This window comes from Rattus norvegicus, chromosome 16 (assembly GCF_036323735.1).
Source record: "Rattus norvegicus strain BN/NHsdMcwi chromosome 16, GRCr8, whole genome shotgun sequence".
NCBI lineage: Eukaryota > Metazoa > Chordata > Mammalia > Rodentia > Muridae > Rattus > Rattus norvegicus.
Genome location: NC_086034.1, coordinates 84,719,933 through 84,745,867, shown reverse-complemented (window position 1 = coordinate 84,745,867; position 25,935 = coordinate 84,719,933). Strand labels below are relative to the sequence as shown.

At 49.9% G+C, this 25,935-nt stretch overlaps 1 protein-coding gene and 1 long non-coding RNA gene across 2 annotated transcripts; one reads left to right on the top strand and one right to left on the bottom strand.

Moving 5' to 3' along the window:
• Positions 1 to 257: 257 nt before the first annotated feature.
• Rab20 (RAB20, member RAS oncogene family) lies at positions 258 to 24,441 on the bottom strand. The gene is made up of 2 exons (NM_001109535.1): positions 24,088 to 24,441; positions 258 to 1,381 (listed from the first exon to the last, which is right to left on the bottom strand). The coding sequence occupies exons 1-2, from the start codon at positions 24,257 to 24,259 to the stop codon at positions 855 to 857; spliced, it is 699 nt and encodes a 232-aa protein (NP_001103005.1). The 5' UTR covers positions 24,260 to 24,441; the 3' UTR covers positions 258 to 854.
• Positions 21,722 to 25,935, top strand: LOC102553902 (uncharacterized). The gene is made up of 3 exons (XR_005495115.2): positions 21,722 to 23,763; positions 23,893 to 25,144; positions 25,274 to 25,935. It is a non-coding gene; the product is annotated as an uncharacterized LOC102553902 (long non-coding RNA).

Sequence of the window (25,935 nt, the reverse complement as noted above, 5' to 3'; positions counted from 1 at the left end):
AATTTCTAGGAACACAGGCGTCATTGTCTCCCATGTTTGCCTGTCAGCTTCTTGCAGAGCGGCTACCTCACCACCCACAGGAAAACCACAAAGGGGTTTTGACTTGGGACGGTGGGGGTGGGGAGTCAGATCAGATCAGGATCAAAGCTGTGAGTGTAGCCACCACTACAGTTCAGGCGGTCCAGACAACTTGGTAAAAGATTCATCCAAATATCCTGGAATCAATAAGGACTGAACGAAACTTTCAAGAGAGAGATTCACTGCCACATTTAACCACAGGTTCGTGGTAACCACCCCTGCCCCCAATCACTCTCCCACCCCTCCCAGGATTAAGGAATCTCCTGTGGTTCAAATAAACATTCCCAATAACAAGGCTTTTCCCCCAAATCAATTTTTTAATAATGTATAGCCCATCTGGCTTCATCCAGTATAAAAACAGCTGTTCCTGATTTATATAAATTAAACATGGAGAGTCATCATCATCATAACACATCAAGGTACGGGTATCAAACAGGAAGACCATATATGAATCACAGTGGAGACAGGCCTCTGAGAACAGACGGGGTGCAGGATGTAGTGACTTAGCAAGTCAAGACCAGTTCAAGGCGGGACCTCAGACTGCAGGCTCTGAGATGGTATGACAGATGAATGCAAAGGGCAGTAGATGTGGTGGCACCAGGCTGGCTCCACAGAAGGTTTGAGTGCCACCTCCAGATGCCCAGAGGTCACTGGGTCCTGTGGCCTGTATCAGCAGCTGGTGGTCATTCGTCCATTTTCCTCTGAACACAGCACTGTGTGACTTCTTAGCCCAATGGCTCCCACACATAGCACATGACAAGACAGACCTCCTGCCATTAGGCACAGCACCCAGATCGAGTCTGTTTGGGTGCTTTGCAGATGGTTATATCCACAATCGGAGACGACTCCTCAGCCTTCTGCCGAGTGATCATAGGTACCACCAGGTCGAACAAGGTTTCAAAGAGGAGGTCCACGTTGTGTCCGGTCTTGGCGCTGGTCTCAAAGCACATTTGCTCGGCACCCGGCATCTCCCTCTCGTCTAACATCTTGTACTTCAGGATCTTCTTGTAAAGGGCCATCGCATCCTCCGGATGCACCTGCTTGGGTACCTTGGAGGAGACACAGCTGCCTGTCTTCCCAGAGGCCTGATCCTTCTCCCCGCCCTCCGGGCCACGCTCCGTGGTCAGGTCTACTTTGTTCCCCACAATGGCAAATAGGCAGTCATTGTTGGCTGTTTCTGTCAGGCCCAGGAATCTGTCCTCCAGCTCAAACAGGCTCTGTGGGTTGTTCACATCGTAGGTAAGGATAATAGCGGCCGCTCCCCGGCAGTACATGGAGCCCAGACCGTGGAACTGCTCCCGCCCTGGCAGGAAGAAACGAGAGAAAGATGACTATTCATCTCAGGATATGCCACCACCAAACTGTGCTCAGGGTCTCCCTGCCCCCACAGGGTTTAGGAGGCCAGGGCAGGAGACTGAGACACCAATGCCCACATAAAGCTGGTCCAGGTGACTGAGCAGGACCGCACATCCAGTTAAAGCCGGATGCTCCACCCCAGATACCAGAAGCAGTTCTCACACTACCACTGTCACCACCTAACCATACACCATTGTCAGTATTCAGGACAAGGGACACACAGGTGTCTCCTGATCAGAGAGTGGCTGCGTTTTCTCACTATAAAACAAGATGCTTTGAGGACCTGAGTTCAAATCCCCACGCCTGTGTAAAAAGATATCTATAATCATGAGTGGTGGCATATGTCGTTAATCCTCAGGAGCACTTGGGGGCCAGAATAGGGCAGATCTCTGAGATTTCCAGGCTAGCAGGGGTTACATACTGAGACCCTGTCTCAAAAAAAAAAAAAGGCAAACTTATAAACCTAGCCCTGTGGCAGGGAGAAAGATAGTTGCCAGGGCTTGCTAGCCACTGTCCTAGCTCCAGATTCAGTGCAAGACCCCATCTCAAGGGACTAAAATGAACAATAATAGAGTAGAACACTGGATAGATGTCTTATTCTGGCCTCTGTGCAAGCCTGGACCTATACGTGCTCACCTCTCTCTCTCTCTCTCTCTCTCTCTCTCTCTCTCTCTCTCTCACACACACACACACACACACACACACACACACACACACACACACACACACAAACTGTGCTTAAAACACAAGGCTCCCAGGACTTGGGAGATGCCTCAGTGGCCAAAAGCACCGGCTGCTCTTCCAGAGGACCTGGGTTCAATTCACAGCACCCTCATGTTGGTCCTAATCACACATACTCCAGTTCCAGGGGATCCGATACCCTCTTTTGTCCCCAGCAGGTACCAGGCACACTAATGGTACACAGACATACATGCAGGCAAAACACCGATACACATAAAATTTTAAAAATTTACAACAATGCTGACCACATTAGTCTTGATTTGGGGTGCGTGTATAATACTAGGAATGGACCCAGGACCTTGTAGATGTGAAGTGAGCACCCACCACTGAGCTATATAGCCCCACAGTGAGTCTCTAACAGCCACAGTCTGTGTCACACTCTGCAATGGCCCAGTCAGATCAGACGGAGGAAATGTGATGGTTTGTAATCAATGGGTGAGGATCCCAGCCCTCCATGGCTCAGAAGTGTTCTTACATCTGCAACATTTGTGCTGACATGGGGACACACTCGGGAAGCAGCGATGTGAGATAGGGAGAGCTATGGTGCTGCACTCCACTACCACAAGTGCTTGCTTGTGGTGAGCCCTTATCATCACAACCGGATGTTCCATCCCACCAACAGTGCAAAAAACACAATGTAACCACTTCAAAGTCACAGTTGCAATTCCACCTAAGCTTGGATCTCGTTACAGTGGGGTTTGTGCTATCAACTTGACAGGATCTAGAATCACCAGGAGATGGGCCTCTGACTGTGGTTTAACTCAGGTGGGATGACCATCCACGTGGGCAGCTCCTTCCCTGGCTGGGTCCCTGCACTGTATAATGGAGAGAGAGAGAGGTGAGGGGCAGGTGCCTTCATCACTCTCTGGTACTGTGGATGTCATGTGACCAACTACTTCCTGCTGCCCTGACTGCCCACCGTGATGAACTGAACCCTTGAACAGTGAGTTGAAATAAACCCCTTCTCCTTTACGTTGCTTTTGTCAGGGTGACTAGCCCAGCAACAGGGAAAGGGACTTAGACAGTTACCATGGTGATAGTAAAATATATACCAATAAAAATGCATACCAACTGTATGGGGCTTGTTGCTTGTTTGTTTGTTTTTTTTTTTAGACAGGATCTCACCATGTTTCTATCACTGGGCTGGCCTGGAACTTGCTATGTAGACCAGGCTGCCTTTGAACTCACAGAGATTCAGCTGCCTCTGCCTCCCAACACTACTTTGCCAAGGTCAATAATAATCTTTAAACACCTCCAGACAACTGTAGTTCAGAGCTGCTGCCTGCCTTCGTCTGTAGCTAATGCCATTTAATCTATTATCTGAGGAAAGGTTGGGCTCATCCCACTGAGGTGTTATGTTTGTGATGGTTTGTATATACTCGGCCCAGGGAGTGGCACTATTAGTGGGTGTGGCCCTGTTGGAGTGGGTGTGACCCTGGTGGAGTGGGTGTGGCTTGTTGGAGTGGGTGTGGCCCTGTTGGAGTGGGTGTGACCCTGGTGGAGTGGGTGTGGCTTGTTGGAGTAGGCATGTCACTGTGGGCGTGGGCTTAAGACCCTCCCCCTAGCTGCCTGGAAGTGAGCCTTCCACTAGCAGCCTTCCGATGAAAAGGTACAACTCTCAGCTCCTCCATTGAAGCACAGACTCCACAGGAGCACAGCCACAAGCACACAGAGAGGACATTCCACCAGCCGTGAAGGAATTCTTTTCAAGTCTCTGTAACATAGTTCACTAAGGACAAAGAAAGAATTGTATTAACACCCACGCCCCAAAAAGCTTCTGTCCTAGATAAGTCTGCCTGACTGGAGGTTTGAAGTGGCAGCACATGCCTGTAGTCCAACCCTTGGAGAACTGGAATGGACGGTTTGCCAGTTGTAGGCTAACCTGGGCTCCACAGCAAGACCCTGTCCCGAAAAAAGTAAGAATTGCCTTTGGAAAGTAAACAGTAATTATATAAAATGAATAACGCAAACACTGAAGGAAGTAGGAGACATGAGACAGAGAACCCGGGAGGTAGCAGAGAGGGGGCTGATGAACCAGCCTGTCATAGTATGACATCATATAATGACATCATATAATGACATCATATTATGACATCATATTATGACATCAGAAAATCAGATGAACTTCCTCAATAGTCTTCACACTCAGATCTCTAGGTCTCCCCGTGACTAACAGGACCCTCAGGTGGTACGAATGTGGGCAGTGCCCATTGCAAGATGATCTCGGAAGAAGGCACCATGCAGGAGACCCCAGTCATTGAGACAAAGCAGAGAAACGGGATGGCAAGGTGTCTTTCTACCTTACCAGCTTTTCCAAACTCTCTGCCTTCAAAGGTAACATTTCTCATCTGCATCCTGGAATTTGTGCACCGGCAGGCGGGCTTGAGCGGGTCCTGAGGCCTCCTTCTGATAAGGCAAGGGCATTTCATCCTCCCTACCCTGCCTCCTCCCCATTGGATCCCTGGGTCCTTGAGAACTAAGCTAATACCACAGGCAGTGTGTCAAGGCCTCCTCCCTGAACACGGGCATTGGTGACCAACATCTGACTACTTCCTGGGGATTCCAAATTTACACAGAAAGTCCCTGTGCCCGGCAGGCCTCTTAGCACTAAGTCTAAGTTTCCCCGCTGCTGAAATGTGGTAGCACCTGTCAAGGGGTGGTTGAGAAAACAGAATGAATTCACCCTGGTAAACAGGTTAGCACCAGACCTAGCATGTGATCAATAAATTAAGAGTTTGACTCCTATCCCTCACCCCTCGAGGAGGAGTACCATACTCGCAGTCAGGCTCTACTTCCTCAGACGCACATCGGCAAACGGTCTCTGCGTCTGGCTGGTCACCTGGCCAGCCGACCCACGCCCTGTGTCTCCCTAGTTCTTGAGGATGGGTTTCTCCCCAATCCCGGTGCTTCTCCCATTCAGTGTTTGAAAAGGGTTAAAAAGGCCCAGAGGCAAGCCTGGGGAAATGCCCTACAGTAATCCAGGTCAGCTCCCAGGGCCCTGAAAACAATTCTCTACCCCATTCCCCAGTCCTCACAGCCAAACAGTCTTTGAGTCCAAACATCTGTGATTTTTACTTCTGTGTTCCATATCCCTGAATGTGATGGTTTATCCTGCAGAAATCTCATACAGCCCTGCCCGTTTACTCTCAAAGAGTAGGGCGCAGGGGGGTGGCGCTTTCAAAATTACCGAGGATCCACACGGATGGACACAATGTGCAGCCAGCACTGAGGCACCCGCCTGGGTTCCATTACCCAGAACCAGAGAAAACAAACACATTTTCTTAAGTAGCTGCTGAAACATGAGGCTCAGATCACGTCTACAAGCTCTGGGCAAGCCCAGAGAAAAAGGGAATTTTGTCAAGCGAGCTCTACCACATGCAGTCCCATAGCCTATTAGCTGGGAGCTGCCAGAATCCCTGTGACAGTGTGTAAACAAAAAGGATAGCCCAAAAGGGCCAGAGAAGCAGAGGTGGGGATAAGGACACAGGTCAGAGCCAAGAGTCCAGCCTCAGAGACCTGTGTGGCTCAGCCTGTGACACGCCTTCGTGTATACTTTCTGTTTTTCATGAAATCTTGATTACCCCCGTGTTTTCCAGTTCAACACACAAGTGTTGCTAGAAAGGTTATCTGAGTTCCACTTCATGAAGTCCAATGAATTTTAAGCATTTAGAGCCAGCCATTAACCTTCGGTACACGAGATCGAGAACGTTATCATCTGCATCTGTTTTTAAACTATCTGATGCTGGGATGCTCCGTGGAAGTCATGGCTCTCCAGGAATGTTTGCAAAACCAAATCGTGAAATCTTCATGCAACAAGGAAAAAAGGGGGGCCACATGTCTCCCTGGGTCAGTGGTTCTCAACCTGTGGGTCTCAATGCCTTTGAGATTGAACAGCTCCGTCACAGGAGACACCTAAGACCATCAGAAAGCACAGATGTTTACGTTAGGATTCACAACAGTAGCAAAATTACAGCTATGAAGTAGCAACGGAAACAATTTTACTTCAGGAGGGTCACCGCAACACAAAGAACTGTATTTAAAGGGCCACAGCACTAGGAAGGTTGGGAACCACTGCTCTAGGTTCATGAGGTGGGCTGCCTGAGGGCCCACTGTCCCCACCTCAGGCAGTATATACGGAGTATGGGGTAGCAGGCCACAGGCCCACCAATGGGCTTTATCTGAGACTCCTCCGTGCCCCAGGGCTTCTCTAAGGGAACAGTATCGAAGATGTGATAACATTCACCCTGAATCTCAGAACCCAGAAGGATCCTCAGGCACATCAGCACTTAGGTACATCTCCGTGAGCTCAAGGCTAGCCTGGTCTACACAGGCAGCTCAGAGAGCAGCCAGGACTACATAGTAAAGAGATCCTGTCTCTAAAGACAGCAAGCAAATAGTACCACTGACGATCTCCCTTGTAGTAGGTCACGGCACAAACCACCTCAGACAGGTCACAGGCAGGGTTGGGTCCAATGATATCCGGTTGTTCCTCTGACACTGCTTCAGATGAACCGGGACCTAACACCTAACCGGGGATGCTCAGGAATCCCCTAGGAAGTTCCCAACACCCGGGCAGACATCTAGGTGTCCTCCTTGGATCTCAACCTGAGCTAGTCCCTGAGGGAAGGGCCTAATACTACTAGAGTAACGTTTTGGCTACACAAGACTTGTGCCTCAGCATAAAAGGTGCCAACCGCGGAGGTGCCCCATGAAGGGTAAGTGGTCTCAGCACCCTGCCTTTCTGGTACATCATCTCTAGACCACCCATCCAGGTCCACTCCCAACACACACACAGAGGCAACGCCTCAGAGAGCTGCAGTTTCTGGGGTGACTAGACCCTCATACACCCCATGTGATGCCCCGTGTGATGTTCGAATGAGAGTGGCCCTCACAGGTTCATATATTTGAGTACCTAGTCGCCAGGGAGTGGAGCTGTTTGAAAGGATTAGAAGGATTAAAAGAATTAGAAGTTGTGACCTACTTGGAAGAAGCGTGTACTCCTAGGAGGTGAGCTTTGATGCTTCAAAAGTCCACACCAGTGTGTCTTTCTCTCCCCGTGGGTCAGGATATAGTATGTCCACACTCTGTATATACTGCCTGAGGTGGGGGGCCCTGGACCCTCAGGCAGCCCATCTGACATGACAGCTCCAACACCATGCTTGCCTGCACAGCACCATGCCCTCACCACCATAATGATAACAAACTAAACTTCCAAAGCTGTAAGCAAGCCCCCCGCTAAACGCTTCCTTTCAGAAGAGTTGCCTTGACCCTTGTGTCCCGTCGCAGTCATACAATGGTGACCCATCCCCCACTGACCACATCCCCATTGGCAGTGTCTTCCTGACCTCCTGACCCAGCTGGTGGTTTCTGCTGAAAAAGCCAATGGTGGAAATCCCCTGAAGCACACACAGACTCCCCTCAGCCTAGAAAGTCTGAGGAACCACAGAGCTTGGTATCTGTCCAACACTGGTTCCACCTCCAGAGCTCAACATGAGGCCCCCGAAAGGAAAGGTAGGAGCAGCAGCCAGCCTCGAGTGTGGGACCACACTTCACAACTGAAGGGGTTTACGGTGATGGAAACTATAACAAGGAATCTAAAGTCTGAGCTGTTTGCTGGGTTTTTAAGTGACTTCCTCCTCTTTTCTTATCCTTTAAGCCTTTGTCCCGAGAAAGGGAATTTTCTACATCATAAATCCAAAGACACATCCCACCCTCATCCCCAGAACCCACGTATAGAACCTGGTCAGGAAATAAAGTTAGGGTCTAGAAAGTTTTCTGAATTGTCCCAAGGGGCCTTAAATCCTATTCCAAGTGTCCACAGAAAACACGCACAGAAAGAGAAGACCCTGTGACCCTGAAGACATAGACTGGAGTGACCCATCCACTGGTCCATACTAGGAATTGTGGGTTACAATTCCTTTGGAAGTCAACTGGTCCTTTCACAGGGGTCATCTGAGACCACTGGAAAACACAGATATTTACATTGTGATTCATAACAGTAGCAAAATTACTATCAAGGAATAGCCACAGAGATGACGTCAGGGTTGTGGGTCACCGCAACATGAGGAACTGTGTTAAAGGGTCACAGCGCTAAGAAGATTGGTCACTGGTTGAGACCTCGTTCATACCACCAGCCTCTGCAACTGAGAGGAAAGGGCCTGCAGCTTGATTCCACTCATCTGTGGTTCTCTGTCACGGTTGTTTCCAGAGCCCAGTACTTTCGAAGCCACCTTTCTCTGCCCCAGATGTCATCTGGGAGGTGGCTCTCAGCCTGGTGTCAAATCACTGAAGTGTCAGGCAGACACAGGCAGGTTCTCGGTCCCCCGTCTGAACACACAAATCTGAATCCTGAGAAGGCTGGATACAAGTCCATAGGTCACATAGGTGGCCCTGTCTTCGTGCCGCCTGCCCGACACTCACCAGAAAACCATCAAAACCAGCCTCCAGGCCATCTGCACTGGAACCGGATCACCAGAACCATGGCTCTGTACCCAGAGGGCCTTTCCAGGTGAGCGGCCCCCATGCCAAGGCCAATGGCTGCAACACTCGCCTGGCATCCAAAGCCCCTCCTGTTGCCCCTTTCCAGCCTGGCCTCAAACCTCCCCCAACTCCCACCCCTATTCCCACCCCCATCCCATTGCCCCTTTGTAGTCTTACCCTCCTCTTCCCCAGCAGGACCTGCTCCAGCCATCTGCCCATGAAACCTTGTGTGTCCCAAAATGCCCTCAACCATCTCTTGGTCCCCTCCAACTCCAGGCTCCTCGAACCATTTAAACCCAAGTGATTAACACTTGCTCATTCCTCCCTGGACACTATGGTTGATCATGGGAAACAACGCGCTACAAATGGTTCTTAAATGGTTCCTGTTATTCGTAATCACTGGGTGACCAGCACCATCCAACAACAATAGCACCAAAGCTATCCCCAACCCCATACACTTCAGTTTAAGAGCGTAGATCGATGGCTCAGCCAGTGACGTGACTACTGTACAAACACGAGGACTGAGTCTGACCCCAGAACTCAGGTATGATGCCAGGGTGTGCTGGGAAGACAGGAGGATTTTGGAGTCTGACCGCAGCCTCCCCAGCTCAGCAAGTTCCGGGTCAGTGAGAATGCCTGTCTCAAAAACAAGGTGAACCACGTCCTGAGGTCCAGCCCCTGAGGCTGACCTCTGGCCTCTAGATACATATGCAGTGCACATACATGCATGTGCAAACATACAAACACATGCAAAACACATGCATACACACACACACACACACACACACACACACACACACACACACGGAAAACTAAAGGCCGTGTTTATCTTGATTTATACTTTATTTGACCAGCATAACTTATATCTCCACTTCTATATATAGTCCACAGAAAGTTACTGAGACCGTGTGTGCTTTGTCTGGGCCACTGCTTCTAGACTGGAGTGTATCTTACTCCATGTGACAACTCCACTGTTCAGTTCACACGTGACTGTGGCGTGCTTAAGCAGCACAGATGGACTTAAATTCTCTAAGGCAGAGGCCGCACACACCTGCCCACCCTCTGTGTAGTGCCCAGTTCCCAGGACCAAGGGGTGCTCCCTCATCACAGGGAGGACGCTGAGGAGAAAACAGCACCAGCATCTTCAGTCCTCCCAACCCTCATAGTCAGGTGCCAATCAAGCCTGTATCTCTGCCCACTTCTTGATCACAAGCCGAGCCACAGATGCCTGTAATCCCAGTCCCCTGGAATCTTCTAACTGTCCTGTCTGTCCCAGCACCTCACAGCCCTTCCTTCCATTCATCATGGGTAACTAGTGAGACTCCATGGATAACCAGGAAGCCCCACCCCATGCTCTGGGCACAGGTATTCTGGTGGGTACCAGAGCAGGTCAGGCGATGTCTGACCATTTGACCACACTGTTCTCAGCCCCAGATCAGAAGTGCCACCCAGGACACTGTGACTTCTCGGAAGCCTGACACCGAGCCCTGACTTTCGCTTCCTTCTTGAAAGATGAGCAGAAGGCCAGGACAGTACCACTCATGTCCAAAAATAGATAAATTTACACTGTGGTCAGTAATGTGGGTTCAGCTAGGCCCCTAGAAGATAATCCAAGTCCTCATCCCTACCCTGTGTCTGTGACCTTCTGTGGGGACTACGATTAGCTAAGATCTCGTCACAGCAGGCTGTGAGCCATGGTCATGCAAGAAGAGGAGGGTCAGACACACAGAGGAATGGCAAGGTCTGGGGACAGGACTGTGGAGATCCCCCAGAGGAAAGAGACATTTGGTTTTTGCTCTGTGGTGAAGACAGCCACAGGCACCTGGACTTCAGACATCCAACTCCAGAACTTCGAGAGAATAAGTTTCTATTGTGGTAAGCCACAGACTGTATGAAACTCCCCAAAGCAGCCCTGGGCTACTCAGGCCTAGACTGGAGGCCGCCACCCTTCACCCTCATCAGGAAATCAGAAACCATGAACCAGTCGACAATCACACTTCCTTTTCCTCAGTGCCGCCACCATGTACATGGGTCAGATGGGCAAGGGGGTGTTCCTTGCTCCCAGCCCAGCCATCTCTTTTCCCACCTTCCAAATCAAGCCAAGCCAATCACAGACTTCAATGAACAAGAGAAGTTGGTAAGAATGGATCACATGACACTGGTCTTGCGTCACAAAACCCAAATGCTACCCCCTGAACCAGGTCAGCAAAGCCACTCACTTCCTGAGCATAGGACTTACCCAAGTACAGAGATCCCAGAGACATCAGCATGTGACTTTGTTTCTCAACCTTAAGCCCGATCCAAGGCCACTAGAAGGAACCACCTTTGCCCTCCCTTCTGACTTCCTGAGAAATAAAGAGCGGACTCTGCTTCTTTATCACTCTTGACAAACACAAGGAAGATGGGGTCTAACAGCTGTGCAAGAGACTAAGGACCTATAGGTCAAAGCAAGACTCCCTAGCTGCATGGTGGGGACAGAAGCTGCCCTGAGGCCTGTGAGGGGTCAGGTGACCTGCACTGACTCAGCGTGGCCCCCACAGAACCTAGGGCATTAAAGCGTGCGAACCAGTGCCGGGCTATGGTCACAGGAGCCACAGCCATAATAGCAGTAGGGCAGGCTACAGTCAGAGTTCAGGTCCCTGATCCTCATACCATGCACACTGCCAACCTCAGGTCCTAGTCGAGAACAGAGATGTCAGGAGGGAGAAGGCTGGTGGCCTTGGGAATGGCTCTGTCAATGAAGCACTTGCCCACAAGCAGGAAGACCTGAGTTCGGATGACCCAGAACCCAAATGACAAAGCCAGGTATGGCAACGTGCTTCTGTGACCCTGGCACCTAAAAGGAAGACTGGCCGATCCCTGGGGTGCGCTGGCCAGTTTGTGGTGAGCCCTGGGTTCAGCGAGAGACCCTGCCTCAAAATCTAAAGAAGAACCCCATGTCCACCTCACACAATCGTACAGCACGCTCTCGCACACACATACATGCATAAAAAAATGATAAAAGAATGTTGGTATGTCACGGTCTCAAGAAATAGCAGGTCAGGCAAACCCACAAAGCCTCGCTTAAAGCGTGGACTCTTTCTCCCACAGGTGACATGGACAGAGGTGGAGGAGCAAGAGACAGGGCATACACTGGAGATGAAATGAGAATCTGACACTTAGGACTGGATTTACCACTCTATGGGAACAGCTAAGCTGAACCTGTCTGAAACGCCCGACCGTGGTCACCCAAAGCCAGCACGTGAAGAGGTAAAACCACAGAAGGCACGATCTCAGAAGACAGGGTACGCTCCGGGAGGCAGGCTGTATTTCATAGTGAAACACACAATATCATATTGTCACCCAGATCATCACTGTCGCCTGAACCATGTGTGTTCAAGCAAGAATTTGCTGAGGGTAACCCAGTAACACCAAATAATGCAAAGAAAAGAGAGGTTCTTTCCATCCAGGAAAAACACACTTGCATAACAGACTGCCCTGGGGGCACAAAAGCCCTCATAGAGACTCCCTCCGGTTTTCCTTCAATAGGCACTGTGTGGCCTGCTGGCCACTGATTCTCAGAGGAGATTAACAAATAAAAATCCAACCTCTTGCAAGTCTGCTTATTAAAGCAGGAAGCTAAAGTCAGCGCCAAACAAGTTTTAACCTGCTTCAAAGTCAAGACTGGACCACAGGAATGAACCACATTAAGAAGAATCTAGAAGGGGTTTTCTTCAAGTGCATTATTCAGAAGAGCCTCCAATGGTGCACGATCCCTCTGCAGACATCCCAGAACGCTAAGGTCTTTGCTGACTGGAAGAACTTCCTTCTGCAGCTTACAAAGCCCTCTGTGAAACATACAAGCATTTTCCCATCAGTACCATCCCTGGGGCTAACCTATTCAGCCCTTTCCTGAGAAAGAACTTGCATTCACTCACCTGTCATTTAAGCAGCAGGAGGGCTGTGCTCCCACAGGACCCCTGCAAAGTACATCCACTAAGTATTTGAGTATTTTATAAGAACTCATTATCATGTTAAAATATAACATTAGGGGCTGAAGAGATGGCTCAGAGGTTAAGAGCACTGAATGCTCTTCCATAGGACTTAAGTTCAATTCCCAGCAACCACATGGTGGCTCACAACCATCTATAGTGGGACTGATGCCTTCTTCTGGTGTGTCTGAAGATAGCTACAGTGTATGCATATATATTAAATAATAAGGGGTTGGGGATTTAGCTCAGTGGTAGAGCGCTTGCCTAGCAAGCACAAGGCCCTGGGTTCAGTCCCCAGCTCCGAAAAAAAGAAAAAGAAAAAAAAATAATAAATAAATCTTTTAAAAAATTATTTCTGAGTAAAGTTAGAAAATATTTAAATATATATATACATATTATTAGGATGTATGCAGAAGTAAAATTTTAAAATAAATACCTAAAACTCTCAGACTCACTGTGATAGAGGGTAGATCGTGCTTGCCAGGGGCTGGGGAGAAGCAACAGGAGGCCAACAAGAAGATGTACATTTCCAGAAGATTGAAACTTTCTGGAGGGTAGGGAGTGTGAAGGGTGGAGCTTGGTAGACAGTGCCTCCCATCTTGTGCCAGCTCGAGGCCCTAGATTCATCCTCCAGCGTCAGGGGGAGAATCTGGAGCTGGTGATGATTGCAGAACAGCACAAATGTATGTGCGCACACCCCACAGATTACACTGGTAAATTTGGGTATGTTATTATACCAGAATTTCCAAACTCTATAACATATATAAAACCAACAGCTACCAACCCCGGGAAAATTAGATGGTGTGGTGGTTTGAAAAATGCTTGGCCCATGGGAAGTGGCACTATTAGGACGTGTGGCCTTGTTGGAATAGGTGTGGCATAGTTGAAGGAAGTGGGTCACTGTGTAGGCAGACAGCTTTCCTAGTGCCCAAGCTTCAGACAAGAGCCTCCTCCTGGTTAAGATGTAGAACTCGGCTCCTTCTCCAGCATCACGTCTCTCTGGATGCTGCCTGCCATGCTTCCAATCTTGACGATAATGGACGAAACCTCTGAGAGTATAAGCCAGCCTCAATTAAACATTGTCCTCTATAAAAGTTGCCTTGGTCATGGTGTCTCTTCAGAGCCGTGAAACCCTAAGACAGATGGTGTGATCCCTCCCCACTCTGCTCTTAGTTGGGACTCCATGGTTGGGATAACTATCAGGTCCAAAGGAAACCGAGGGAGGAAAGAGTTAAATTCACCCGACTGCTTACAGACTGTTCATCCCGAAGGCAGAGCAGGGCAGAGACTAAAGGCAAGGTCTCAAGGTCTCGGAGACCACAGAGGAACACTGCTTACCACGCTGCTTACCGGCTTTCTCCCCACGGCCTGTTCGACATGCTTGCTTTTTTATACAGCTCAGGACCACCCGCACCCCCCAGGGAGTGCACCCCCAGTCTAGTCTCATCCACACCAATCATTAGCCAAGAAATTGCCCCCACAGACTTGCCCGCAGTCAATCTGATGGCATCCTCTCAATCAGGATTTCCCTGCCCAGATGTCTCCAGCTTGTGTAAGGTTAACGGATGAGGAGCCAGCACACTCTGGCTGATGATGACCACTTCAGAAGACCAGCATGCACTGCGGTCCGAGCGAGAACTAAGCACTCCCCGAGGATTAGTTTGATGGATGGAGAGTGGGCCTAAGGTTGAATTTTCACTTCTCTCCTTTCATCCCATCTGTCCCTAACAAAGGACTTTGCTCTGTGTTTATAATATATCATAATATCATATTATTTTATATGTACCTAAAAGTATATATGATACATGTAAGTATACGTGTATGTATGTATGTGTGTGCATGTGTATGGGAGGGAGGGAGAGGGGGAGGGGGAGGGGGAGCGGAAGGGGATGGGAGGGGGAGAGAGAGTGAGAGGGAGGGGGGGTGGGTACAGACATAGAAAAGGAAATTTGTCTGCTTGGGCTGATAATGCTTTCCATGAGAATCATCAGCTAACAACAACAAAAATAAAAATAAAAAATGCAATGACACACATAGAAAACCTCCTTTCAAATGATTGATCAGGGTAGCCTAAGGGACTCTGAAGATGATACAGAGTATCATCAGTGTGCCCCTTGGTTACCAGTCAGAGGTTCAGAATCAGCCCCTGCTGCTGAAGACACTCAGGACATGGGACTTTGATGATTGGAACTGGATCTGACCTGAAAGCCTCTTCCCTGTATTCTGGCTTCCAAGGCTCCAGAAACCACTATGCAAGCGGCCAACAGGGGGAGGCAATTAAACAGTGCTTTCCAGCGGCAACACCTGTGGGCCATGATAATTAGCGGCATAGTGAGATAGAATTAAAGGTACAAGAGTTGGTACACGTCGGTGGTAACCAACAGCTGTCTGATTGGACTTAGCAGGAGGAAAACCATGCCTGGAACTAGAAGCCACAGCAGTTTCCCAGGGCGAGTGAGGCCATGGGCCTTAGAGAAGAATCTATTACTAGCCCTTTGCTAGACCAGCAGAATTTCTTGCTTGCTACCTTCTGAAGTTTATGCTTATACCCACCTATAAGTGTAACTACAACCTCTCCCTTAGGGGAAAAAATACCTCTCTTTATAGCAAACACTGTCTCAAACAGAGATCAATGGACCATGGGGACCTGACCCCCAACAGACATGCCTACATCACAATCCAGCATCTATGGCTAACAGAGATCACAGAAGAGAGGACAGAGGTTTTCTTTAAGAGCCAGAATATAAGGAAGTCTTGCCACCAGACAGCCTGTCCTAGAAACAGTTGTATAACCAAGACCAGAGCAATAGCAACATCGATGGGCATATTAGCCCTGCAGGAGGACGCTCTCCCAGGGTCACACCACTGAATAAAGACCTACAGGCTCTGGGAGAAGAACTGGCCTTGCTGGCATGAGCCCTCCTGGTTGTCCATTGCAGAGTGGTCAGCCTTGAAACCGTATACACCCAGACAACAAAACAGACCCAGCAGTCTGTATATATATATATATATATATATATATATATATATATATATATATATATATATATATATATATGTATATGTATATGTATATGTATGCATATATATATACATATATGTAACAGATATAATAAAAGACAAAGAGGGGGCTGGGGATTTAGCTCAGTGGTAGAGCGCTTACCTAGGAAGCGCAAGGCCCTGGGTTCGGTCCCCAGCTCCGGAAAAAAAAAAAAAAAAAGACAAAGAGACCATCTACTTGACAGAGGGGGACATGGGAGGGGTTTGAGGGGGGAGCTGGAGTGAGGAAAGGGAGGGGAGATGATGTAACTCTATTTCAACTAAAAAACCATTTGATTTTTGTTTATTTGTTAAAGAAAGCATCACATGGGACAGAAGTGAGAGAAATCTTTACCAGCATTTTACCAGGGATTAATTGATCTTTAAATTAAAAAAAAAATCCCTCTGGTTGTCTTCAACAAGAGATCACAGCACATACACACGCGCACACACACACACACACACACACACGCACGCACACACACGCACACACACTCACACACACGCACACACACTCGCGCTTCTCCAGGCCAGGGACGGACGCAGAAGAGTATACAACTTAAGAGCTAGCTGTGCATTAGTTTTGGCCTTAAAGATTCTGGGAGAAATCCAAGACAGGTAAGGTTGGCTGTTACACTGTCTTTTTTTTTAAGTTTATTAATTGTATATAAGTACACTATAGCTGTCTTCAGACACACAAGAAGAGGGCATCAGATCTAATTCCAGATGGTTGTGAGCCACCATGTATGTGGTTGCTGGGATTTGAACTCAGCACCTCTGGAAGAGCAGCAGAGCTCTTACTGAGCATCTCTCCAGCCCACATTGTCCTCCTAAAGATAGGTTAAGTCCATAGGTCAGGCAGAGCTGTGGTGGTGCACATCTTTAATGCCAACATTCACAAGGCAGAGACAGGCGGACCTCTGGGAATTTGTAGACAAGCCTGGTCTACACAGTGAGTTCCAGGCCAGCCAAAGCCACACAGGAGACAAATCACAGGCTGACTACACAGCAGGATGTCACTCAAAACCTGTTGTCCACTGGGCTGTGAGGCCAACGAAAGTTCCAGTCTCTGAATAGAAGAGGCACTTTCATAGGTATCACTACGGCTAACCCGAGTTAATCAGATTTGAAATTAATAAAGTCTGGAATGTGTTTTGCAATCTCTGTAGAAAATGTGGCTAGGCAAGCAGCAGGTCACCAGTTCTGATGGATAGAAAGAGGCAGACGAGAGCAAAGGGCCCAGAACTGTGGTCAGTGCACACCCAGCACGAATGCGGCCTCGGTCTCTGGATGGCAAAGTGGTCCATGTGCAAGAAGCTCATTGTCCTATTAATTTGTGTGTTGTGTTGAGCGAGGGGTGTGGTTGGTGCACCCTCGCCTGTGTGGCTGTTGGAGAAAAACCACGGATATCTTCCCCCACTGCTTTGAAACAGAGTCTCTCTCTCACTGAAGCTGAATTTGCTGGTTTCCAGCCAGTCTGAACCCCAGAAGTCCTTTGTCTTTTACACCACTTTTACCCCAGCACGGGGTTACAGGGGACCACACAGTCACGCCAGGTTTCTCATGTGAGAGCTTCCAAAATCAGCCCCTCATACATGTAAAGCAAGGGTCCTTACCTACAGAACCATCTCTGTAGTCCCTGCCTGGTTTTGCTTGAGGACCACAAAAAGGTAAAAATACAAGTTCCCTGGAACGGTCTGGAGTCCCTTTCCCCACGTCCTCATCTCAGCTGTGGGTCCTGCGTCTGTGCATTTTTTGCCGGGTGTTTGAGAAGTATACGGTTTCCTATTCCCACACGGGGCAGCCACTTTCTCAATTTCACTAAAGAAAAGCCTCCCCCGCTTCCCCATTATGCCCTGGCCTTCGTTAAATATCAACTGGCCACCAATGCGTGAGTTCACCCTGGGCGCCCTGCCACGCTCGGTGTGCCTGGTTTCAGACTTGTTTGCTCCTGTTTGTGGTATGTTTTGAAGGGAACTGGTGTGAAGTCCCCAGCACTATTCTTGACCTGATCGCTTTGGCTATTCCAGATCATTGGAGTTCTACCGAAATTTGGGCGGAGGGGGGATTTTGTCCTACTTTTGTGAAGAAAAAAAAAAATAGCATGGGAATTGAATCTGTAGATCACTTTTAGTATTGACATTTCAGCGATAGTCTCACCAGGCACAGACGCGTGAGCCCCGTTGTGCATTTCTACCTTCTTCAGTTTCTGTCAGAAGTACTTTGGTTTCACGTCACAGATCTTTTCCCTCCTTGATTAAATCTGTTTCCAATATTTGGTTTATTTTTGATGCTATTCTAAAAACAACCACTTTCTGCTCCCCTCTCTCCTTGTCCTTTCTGTCTCCTCCCCTCTCTATGTCTCTCTGTCTTGGTCCTCCTGTTCCCCCCAACACACATCTCTCTCTCTCTCTCTCTCTCTCTCTCTCTCTCTCTCTCTCCTCTCACAGCCCAGTTCACTGTACTGTCCACCACCTTCTCTTCCTGCCCTGGACTCTGGCTGGACTCTGCCTCACATCTACAATAAAGACCTTCTCCTCAGCCACACCCTGGAGGAGCCGTGTCCTCACTACATTCTGTTTGGTGTCCTGAAACTTTACTATGTGTGTCTGACAGCCCTAACAGGTTTTTGTAACCATTAGACTTTTCTTTGTACACAAACGCACGGTGTCTGCAGACAAGGACCATTTCACATCTCCCTTTCCATAGTTAACACTTTTTTTTCTTGCCTTGTAGCTGTGGTGAGCACTCCTAGTATTATCTTGATTGGAGTCTTTCTTAGAGAAAAGCTTTCACCTCTTCCCACTAAGCCATGAAGGCTGGGCTGCCCTCAAGCTCTGCCTTCAGCGTTCAGCACCGAGTCTGTGTGCAGCTGTGAGTGGAGGGCAGCTCCCTGCCTGTGTCCAGGAAGTGAAACAGCCATTCCAAGAAAGCTATGAGCCGGTGGCCTCCCGAGCAGTTACAAAGTTCTCCAGCTGCTGTCTTACTGAGACACATCATGCCCTCCACACTGTGACACTCTCGCCGACAGCGTTCGTCTCTGGGACAGGCATGCATCTGTGCTGTGACACAGACAGCAAGCACTTCGAGCTTCACAGGATCAGCCTTGCCAAGCCAGGTCCTTACACAGCATGTTCTGAACTTTGTGGCACAGGACTAAGACAATGTGCCTCTGTCTCCAGGACTCCACGCACCAGGAGTTGGCTGCAGGGCTGGCCTCAGTGCAGGGCACAGTCTTCAGTCTGGTTGGGCCCCTGCACAGCATGAGGAGGTAGCCTGTCCCGTGGCCATGCAGGGCACGGTACAGGAGACGCTCAAAAAAGGAGCGTGATTGGGAAGAGCATACAATGAGAGAAGAGTGCTGAGGTATTTGACACATTCCTCCAATTAGTTGTGTGACAAGAAGCCTTAAGGAGGAGTGGTTTTTAACTGCACCCCTCCGGCTCCCATACGTGACATGCACATTCCGCAGTCTATATATGCACTAGCACACCTAGCACACCTAGCACACACACACACACACACACACACACACACACACACACTCGGAGCAAGTCTTCCTCCCACTCTTCAGAATGCTGTCAGTCTGGGAGTAGCACAGCAGGGAGTGGTGATTCAGTCCACAAACCCTGAGGCAGTTCTCCATCTCAGATTCCAACCCAGTCACTTCCTCAGTGCGTAAACCCCCTGCAGATAAGAATCAGGCTGCAGTCTGCCAGGGCCCTTGACTGGGAAGAAGGGAGAGTGATTAGGGCACATTCTAGGGAAAAGGCGCCTGCCCTGAAAGGGGCGTTATGTTGTGTTGGCCTTGGAAGATTGTGGGGAGGAAGGCAAAGGATCCCAGATGCTGACAGGAGCTAAAATGCCCCCTCCCACGCATACATCATCATCATCATCCCAGACCTTCACCCAAGGACATTCACTTCCAATCAGTGAAAACTACTTGCACAAGAGGCTACGTCTGTGAACGTGGATGGTAAGTTAAACACTTTTAAAACTAAATAAGGAAGGGGCTGGAAGGACGCAGAGGTTAAAAGCACTGGCTGCTCTTCCCTACGACTTGTATTCAATTCCTGTCACCCACACGGTGACTCCCAAGGGTCCATAACTCCAGACTCAATGCCCTCCTCTGAGCTCTGCGGGCACGGCATGCACATGGTACACAGACTGCAGTCAGGCAAAATATCATGAAGTAATCTGTAACTAAAGAAGAAAGCCGGTCCACAGAATACGGAACGGGACCCTTAGCTAGCCAAGTTCAGTGACAGCGCCGCACTTTAGTGACCCGGCAACATCGAGACTCTGCTCCCTGAGTAGTGCATAAAGCACCCAAGGGAGCTGCATTTCACACCTGGTCATTTCATCCCACTCAGGGCAGCAGTTTTTCAAGAGAATGGCCCACTTAGAAAGCTTCCAGGCTCGAGAGTTTCAGTAAAGTTCTAATAACCTGAGGCTGGCAAGATGGCGCAGTGGGTGTGCAAGGCTGATGATATGTGTTCGTCCCCAAAGGCCACCATGGAAGGAGAAAAACAACACCACAGAGTTGTCCTCTGACCTGCATATGACATTGTGGTGTGCATGCCTATCTACACACATGTGCATGCACACACACACACTCGTGACATGCATGCACACATGCAGTTGCACACATACATACACACACACACATACACACGCACATGCATGCACACACACACACAGAGAGAAAAACCATGTGCGTGAGGTTTTTTTTAATTCTAATAGTCTTTGAGCATTCCACAAAATGCGTGTGGTAAATACACCTGGAGTTCTCAAAAGCAAACACATCAAACTTCTAGTTTCCTGTAACCCGCGCCTTCCACTTCTGTGCATATTTACTGGATGAGAGAGAAAGTCTGTGAACAAAGGCTAGTCACAAAGCCCTCTGAGTCTGCCAGTCAGGCTGCCCTGCCCAGCAGTTATGGAACTTTTAAGTTACAAAAGCCTTGGGCTCTGAGGAAATCACGTTGTCTTCTAAGGCACAAAAGGTGGCCACACAGCCTGATGTCTGGGAGATTCCAAAGTACCTATGACAGCATCTGCCAGACCTCACCCTGTGACAAAGGGGAAATGCAACAAGAAACCTGCCCCCGGGTGCTGAAGCTGACAAGTGGGGTACCTCCCATCCCTGTCCACAGCCCACCTAAAAAGTCTTCCAGACTGCTAACCTCAGAACCAGGAGTGCTCCTGGAAAACGGGACCCTCAATCCAGGGTTCAAGGGAGAGAGATGCCCTTTCACTCCCACACACCTGCATCCCACTGACCCTTCCCACAAGCAAAAGCCATTTGTTCTATTCCAAAATCCCCAACTCCCAGGAGCACCAGCGGTACCAACACCACCATACAAGGGAGCTGAGACTTGGCTGAGCCCGGATGAGGGACCAGGACCTGGGTCTGAGCTGAGGTTCTGAAATGCTTTCCCAAGCTCATCTGCAATGGTCCTGCACCTGGAATGAGGGGATGGGGGAGGCGGGTGACCTGGAGAGGACAGTCAGAAAGAGTTAGGACAACACATGAGGAACGCCCCCCCCTCCCCCCCCCCCCCCCCCCCGCCGCCGCCGCCGCATCGGTCAGCGCTGGCCCACGGGCCACTTTCTCATTCTGCTGTATTGTCTTCCAAACAGATCTGAGATTGGTGAGAAACTCAGTCTCACGCTTTTCAATTCCCCTCTTCTGGAACCCGAAGCTCAAAGACCAGCAACCGAGTTGCCTGTTATTACTAAAATTCCTTCGTCCCCCTAAGGTCCCAAGGACAAGCCAAGGCAGGATTCTCTGGGCAACCAATGAGGCTATTGGGCTTCCTTACAGAGCTCTAGGTGAGTGTTACCTACATTTATGGAGTCCTCCTAGTCTCCCCTCATATATATATATATTCTTGCCTATCTGGAAGCCACATACAGTTAAATCGGTTTCATGCAACAGGTGGCAGGGAGCAGCTGGATACTCAAGTACAGGTCTCAAACCCCCCACCCCTCCTTCATCCCCTCCCCCACACCTCCTCCATCCCCTCCCCACACCCTCCCCCACCCCTGTATGAGGGCATGTAAACAGTCAACGAGCCCAACTGGGACTGTCTTTTCAAGAAGCCACAACTGGGCTGGAGAGATGGCTCAGCGGTTAAGAGCACCGACTGCTCTTCCAGAAGTCCTGAGTTCAATTCCCAGCAACCACATGGTGGCTCACAACCATCTGTAGTGGGATCCGATGCCCTCTTCTGGTGTATATGAAGACAGCTACAGTGTACTCACATAAAATAAATAAATAAATCTTAAAGAAGCCACAACTGAGTGCCCCCAGCAGCTGTTTAGCCTGTTCGGCCCCTGCTGTGCACAGGTCTGGGCCAGAAGCAGAACTCAGGATGTGAATGATGCTTGGTATCTATTCGCTAATAGCAGGTAACATCCCCATCCCGTTGGCAGCTCTGAGCCTCCATGAGCATACCACAAGGGGTGAGTGCCCCCTCTCTCTATCAGAGCACTTTAGAAAGAGGTTCGAGTAACCACTGTACCCCACTTGCCTGCCGCTGGGCTACTTCTGAGGATTCTGCACCGAGGTGCCTAAGGAGCCAGCAAGCTCCTCCCTCCACCTCAGCCACACCCAGCACGCTCCAGGTGCAAGGCATTCAGCTTCGGCTTTGTCAGGAGTCAAACACAAACTAACTAAGTGCTAAGGCTCTGACGACTGCAGTCCCAAAGCCCTCACTGGTGTGTACCGGCCACCACCTCACCTGCCTGTCCCGGCAAGCTAGTTTTGGTCTGCTCTGCTAAAGGTCAACTGGGGAAAGGGCAGGGATTTTAAACAGTACACGGGGCGGGAAAGGTAACCCTTTAGCCTACACATTCCACACAGAATCCTGAACAATATCAACCCCTCTTCTCTGCTCCCTGTAAGTGACTGGCAGACCGGAAGTCTCCAGCAAAGCAGGCACAAAGTTGGTGACATGGACCACTGTTGACTCTGTACCTTGTTCCCCTGAGCATGTGTACACAGACATCAGGAATGTGGAGAAGGGGGTCTAACCACCCGGCAAGGCTCCAGTCATCTGCCTTCACACTTAGGCTTCCAGGAACACAAAAGCAGCCAAGGAGGCGGGGAAATGAGTTGAGCTGCTCCCACCCCCACGAAGGCAAGCTCTCTCAGGGCGGCACATCAGCAGTGTTACAAAATCCTCTGGTGAACAAGAATCCGGATTCATCATATCCTTGATGGGGAAAGTGGCTCCACCCATCAAATTGAAACTGCTACTTCATGCCCTGGGGGGAAATAGGAACCCTGTGCTGTGGCCACACATCTATGGCTATTCCAGAAACATTGAGAGGTGTGGAGAAAGCTGACCATTCTGCTTTCTCCCCTCATAAACCAGGAGCAGCAGGCAAGCCTGTTAAACCTAGCAAAGAGGAGGAGCTCAGTCCGAGGCTGGGAAAGGAGTCCAGGGTCTGACTAGTCGTGACTCTAGGAGATTAGGTTCATGGGGGGGGGGGGGCGGCGAAAAAAACGGAGGCTTTGCCTGGAACCCAGAGAAAAGACCAGAGTCAGAGGAAAGACAGGGAAAGAGGGAAGCAGTCCATTTCCCACGGTGGCTGTTCACTAACTCAGCTTTAACCAGAATGTATTACATATCCAACACATTGATATGCCCGAGACAAGGAGTCCGGGATTAGGAGCAAAACTTTTTGAGTACATCACTTTTTAAACAACATGAAAAGTCAGAACTTGGGAGTTTCAGATATTGGAAACCTCTCTCCCTGAAACTATACCATACTGTTTCCGGGTTTGTTTGTTTCACTTAAAGTATCCTATTTCTTTGTCATGGAAAAGGAAGAAGACAGAAACAAACTAATCTGGAAAGTCCAAAACGAAGCTGTACACGCACTAAAAATAATTCACTACCTATCTTAAAAATGTCAGTACAGGAAGCTATTCCACCCACGTGACTTGCGCACCAGCCAAGACCCAGCACTTGGTAAATAAACCGTGAGTCGTGAGTCGGAGAGACCAGGCGATTCCAACTTCCCAGTCGCCTTACATCCAGCAGAGTGATCCAACGATCTCTACCTCAGTTTCCTCGTTCATAAAGGGGTCAGTAATAGCAGCGCTGCTCAACTCCCATGGCTGCTTTGTACACCAAAGGAAGGTGGGCACCCTGAGGGGGACATTAAAGCTCCTAAGACGCGGGAGGAGTCCGTACTGACTGGGGATCCCTTCCAGAGTAACCTGGATCTTCACGAAGACGCACAGAGTGCTGCTCAACTGGAGATTTTTCTCCGTCAGCAAAGCAAGGCAAGTGGGAACAGAGGGGCAATGAGTGTGACAGCCCAAGGTGAAGACCCTGCGTCTGCCCATAGACGACTCCTCCACCCCGCGGAGCCCCGAAGACAGCCTGCCCGGGGACGCAGCCCTCACCTGCGGTGTCCCATATAGAGATGTTGAAGGAGCGCCACTGCTTCAGGTAGAAGGCGCCGCCCACGGTGCTGACCGTGTCCGGGAAGCGACGCTCCATGTAGCGCTGCAGCAAGGACGTTTTACCCACGTTCATGTCCCCCAGCAGCACGATCTTCCCATCCGGCTTCCGCATAGCCGCGGAGGAGGTGGCCCCTGCGCTTCTCGGTCACCAGTCCAGGATGCCAGGGAACGCGGACCCCGGCCTCTAGGAATCCAGAACTCTAGTGGCACTGGCCTGAGGTCCGAACGCGCTGAAGTTCCGGAGAGGAAGCGCTCCACCGCTCTGTACTCGACAGTGAACTCAGCCCTGCGACCACGTGAGGTGCCCAGCCACCACGCCCACCCCACGCCCCCTGGGCGGCCCAGGTCCCGCCCCAGTCTTCTCCCAAGCCTCTTCCACACTCCCCATCACCTCTGCCACGTCCCTATTCCTATCTCTCCTCTCCCAAATTCCCCCTTTCCGCCTGCTAACTCTCAGCCCCACGCCCACTCCCCATTCTTCCACATTCCTCCTCCCTCAAGCACCCTCCTGCGTCCCTGTAATCCCAAACTCCGTTCCTCCTTTATTTTTGTGCCTTTCTCAGAGTTCTGGCCCCTGCCTCCCGCCCTCAACTCCTTCCCATCCCTTCTCCCTCAAGCCCTTCTCCAGCCCAGCCAGTCCTTTTCTGGAACCCCTCTCCACTGGCCCAACCCACGCCAGCCCCCCTCTTCCTGAACCCCCAACTCTAGCAGGATCACAGTACCGCTTTCACCCTTAGAAAGCCTGTGTGTTTCCATGCTTGGACGTTCGAGTTCCTCCAACAGCCTGGGTTGGCACAGAGCGGCCCAGGACCTGGTGTTTGCCTGGTCACAGTCACCCTCGACTGTTTCACTTCTCTTCCCCTGCCCAGCTCTCCTCGGTGCACCTTGGTTCCTCGCACACAGATGGAGAGTTTGCCTGGCTAGGAATGTCCCTTAGAAATCGGCTAAGATTTAAGGGAGGACGTGGAGGAGGCGGGCGCTGGGAGATACCTGCTAGGTGGGTTCGCTTTTTACTTCTGCAAGAAACCTTTGTGCGGCAATGGAGAACAGTTGCTGTTCAGAACGGGAAAACTTACTTTGCATTTGCAGTGACTGCTAGAAAAAGCTTCCCTTTCTCCTATTACAGAGAACCCTTGAAATGCGTTCAAAATCTTCCTCCAGCGGCTGAAGTACACGGAGGGAGGCGGAGGAGTTACCTGGCGCTGGGTAAAGCCCAGCCGGTCCTGCTTCCTTAAAGGGAAGATGACTCTCCTAGGAGCTTCTCCCTGCACAGGTGCGAGATTCCACTGAGGCGAAGCAAAGCCTCAAGCACCCTGCCTGAGAGCTGAGGACCAATGCTCTTGGGAATGGGGTGGAAGAGTACGTTCTGGGGCGTGGAAGGCTCACCAGACCGTGAAAACAGCTCCCTGTGAGTCTCAGGCTTCTGCTAGCCGCCCCACCTCTCCGCACCCCCTCCCAGGGAAATTTAAGTTACTTCCAATTTATTATGGGCTAGTTGCATGAAAGTTACAGGGGAAGTAACTAGACGACCTGTCCCCAGAGGCTGAGAAAGAGAAATGTATGGGTTCTGTGTAAATATCTAAACTAAGGTCAGGGAGTAGCAAGAGTCTCTACCCCCCACCTCCCTGTCCTACCCCTTCAACATGTGGGCAGCGTGAGGATCTTCTGGTGTCCAGGGTTCTTCTTTCTCAGACTTTCATGATATATTAACTGGGAGAGGCTACTTCCCAATGGTGATAAAGTTAAACAAAACCAAATACTTAAAAATAAAACAGCATGAAAGCCAGA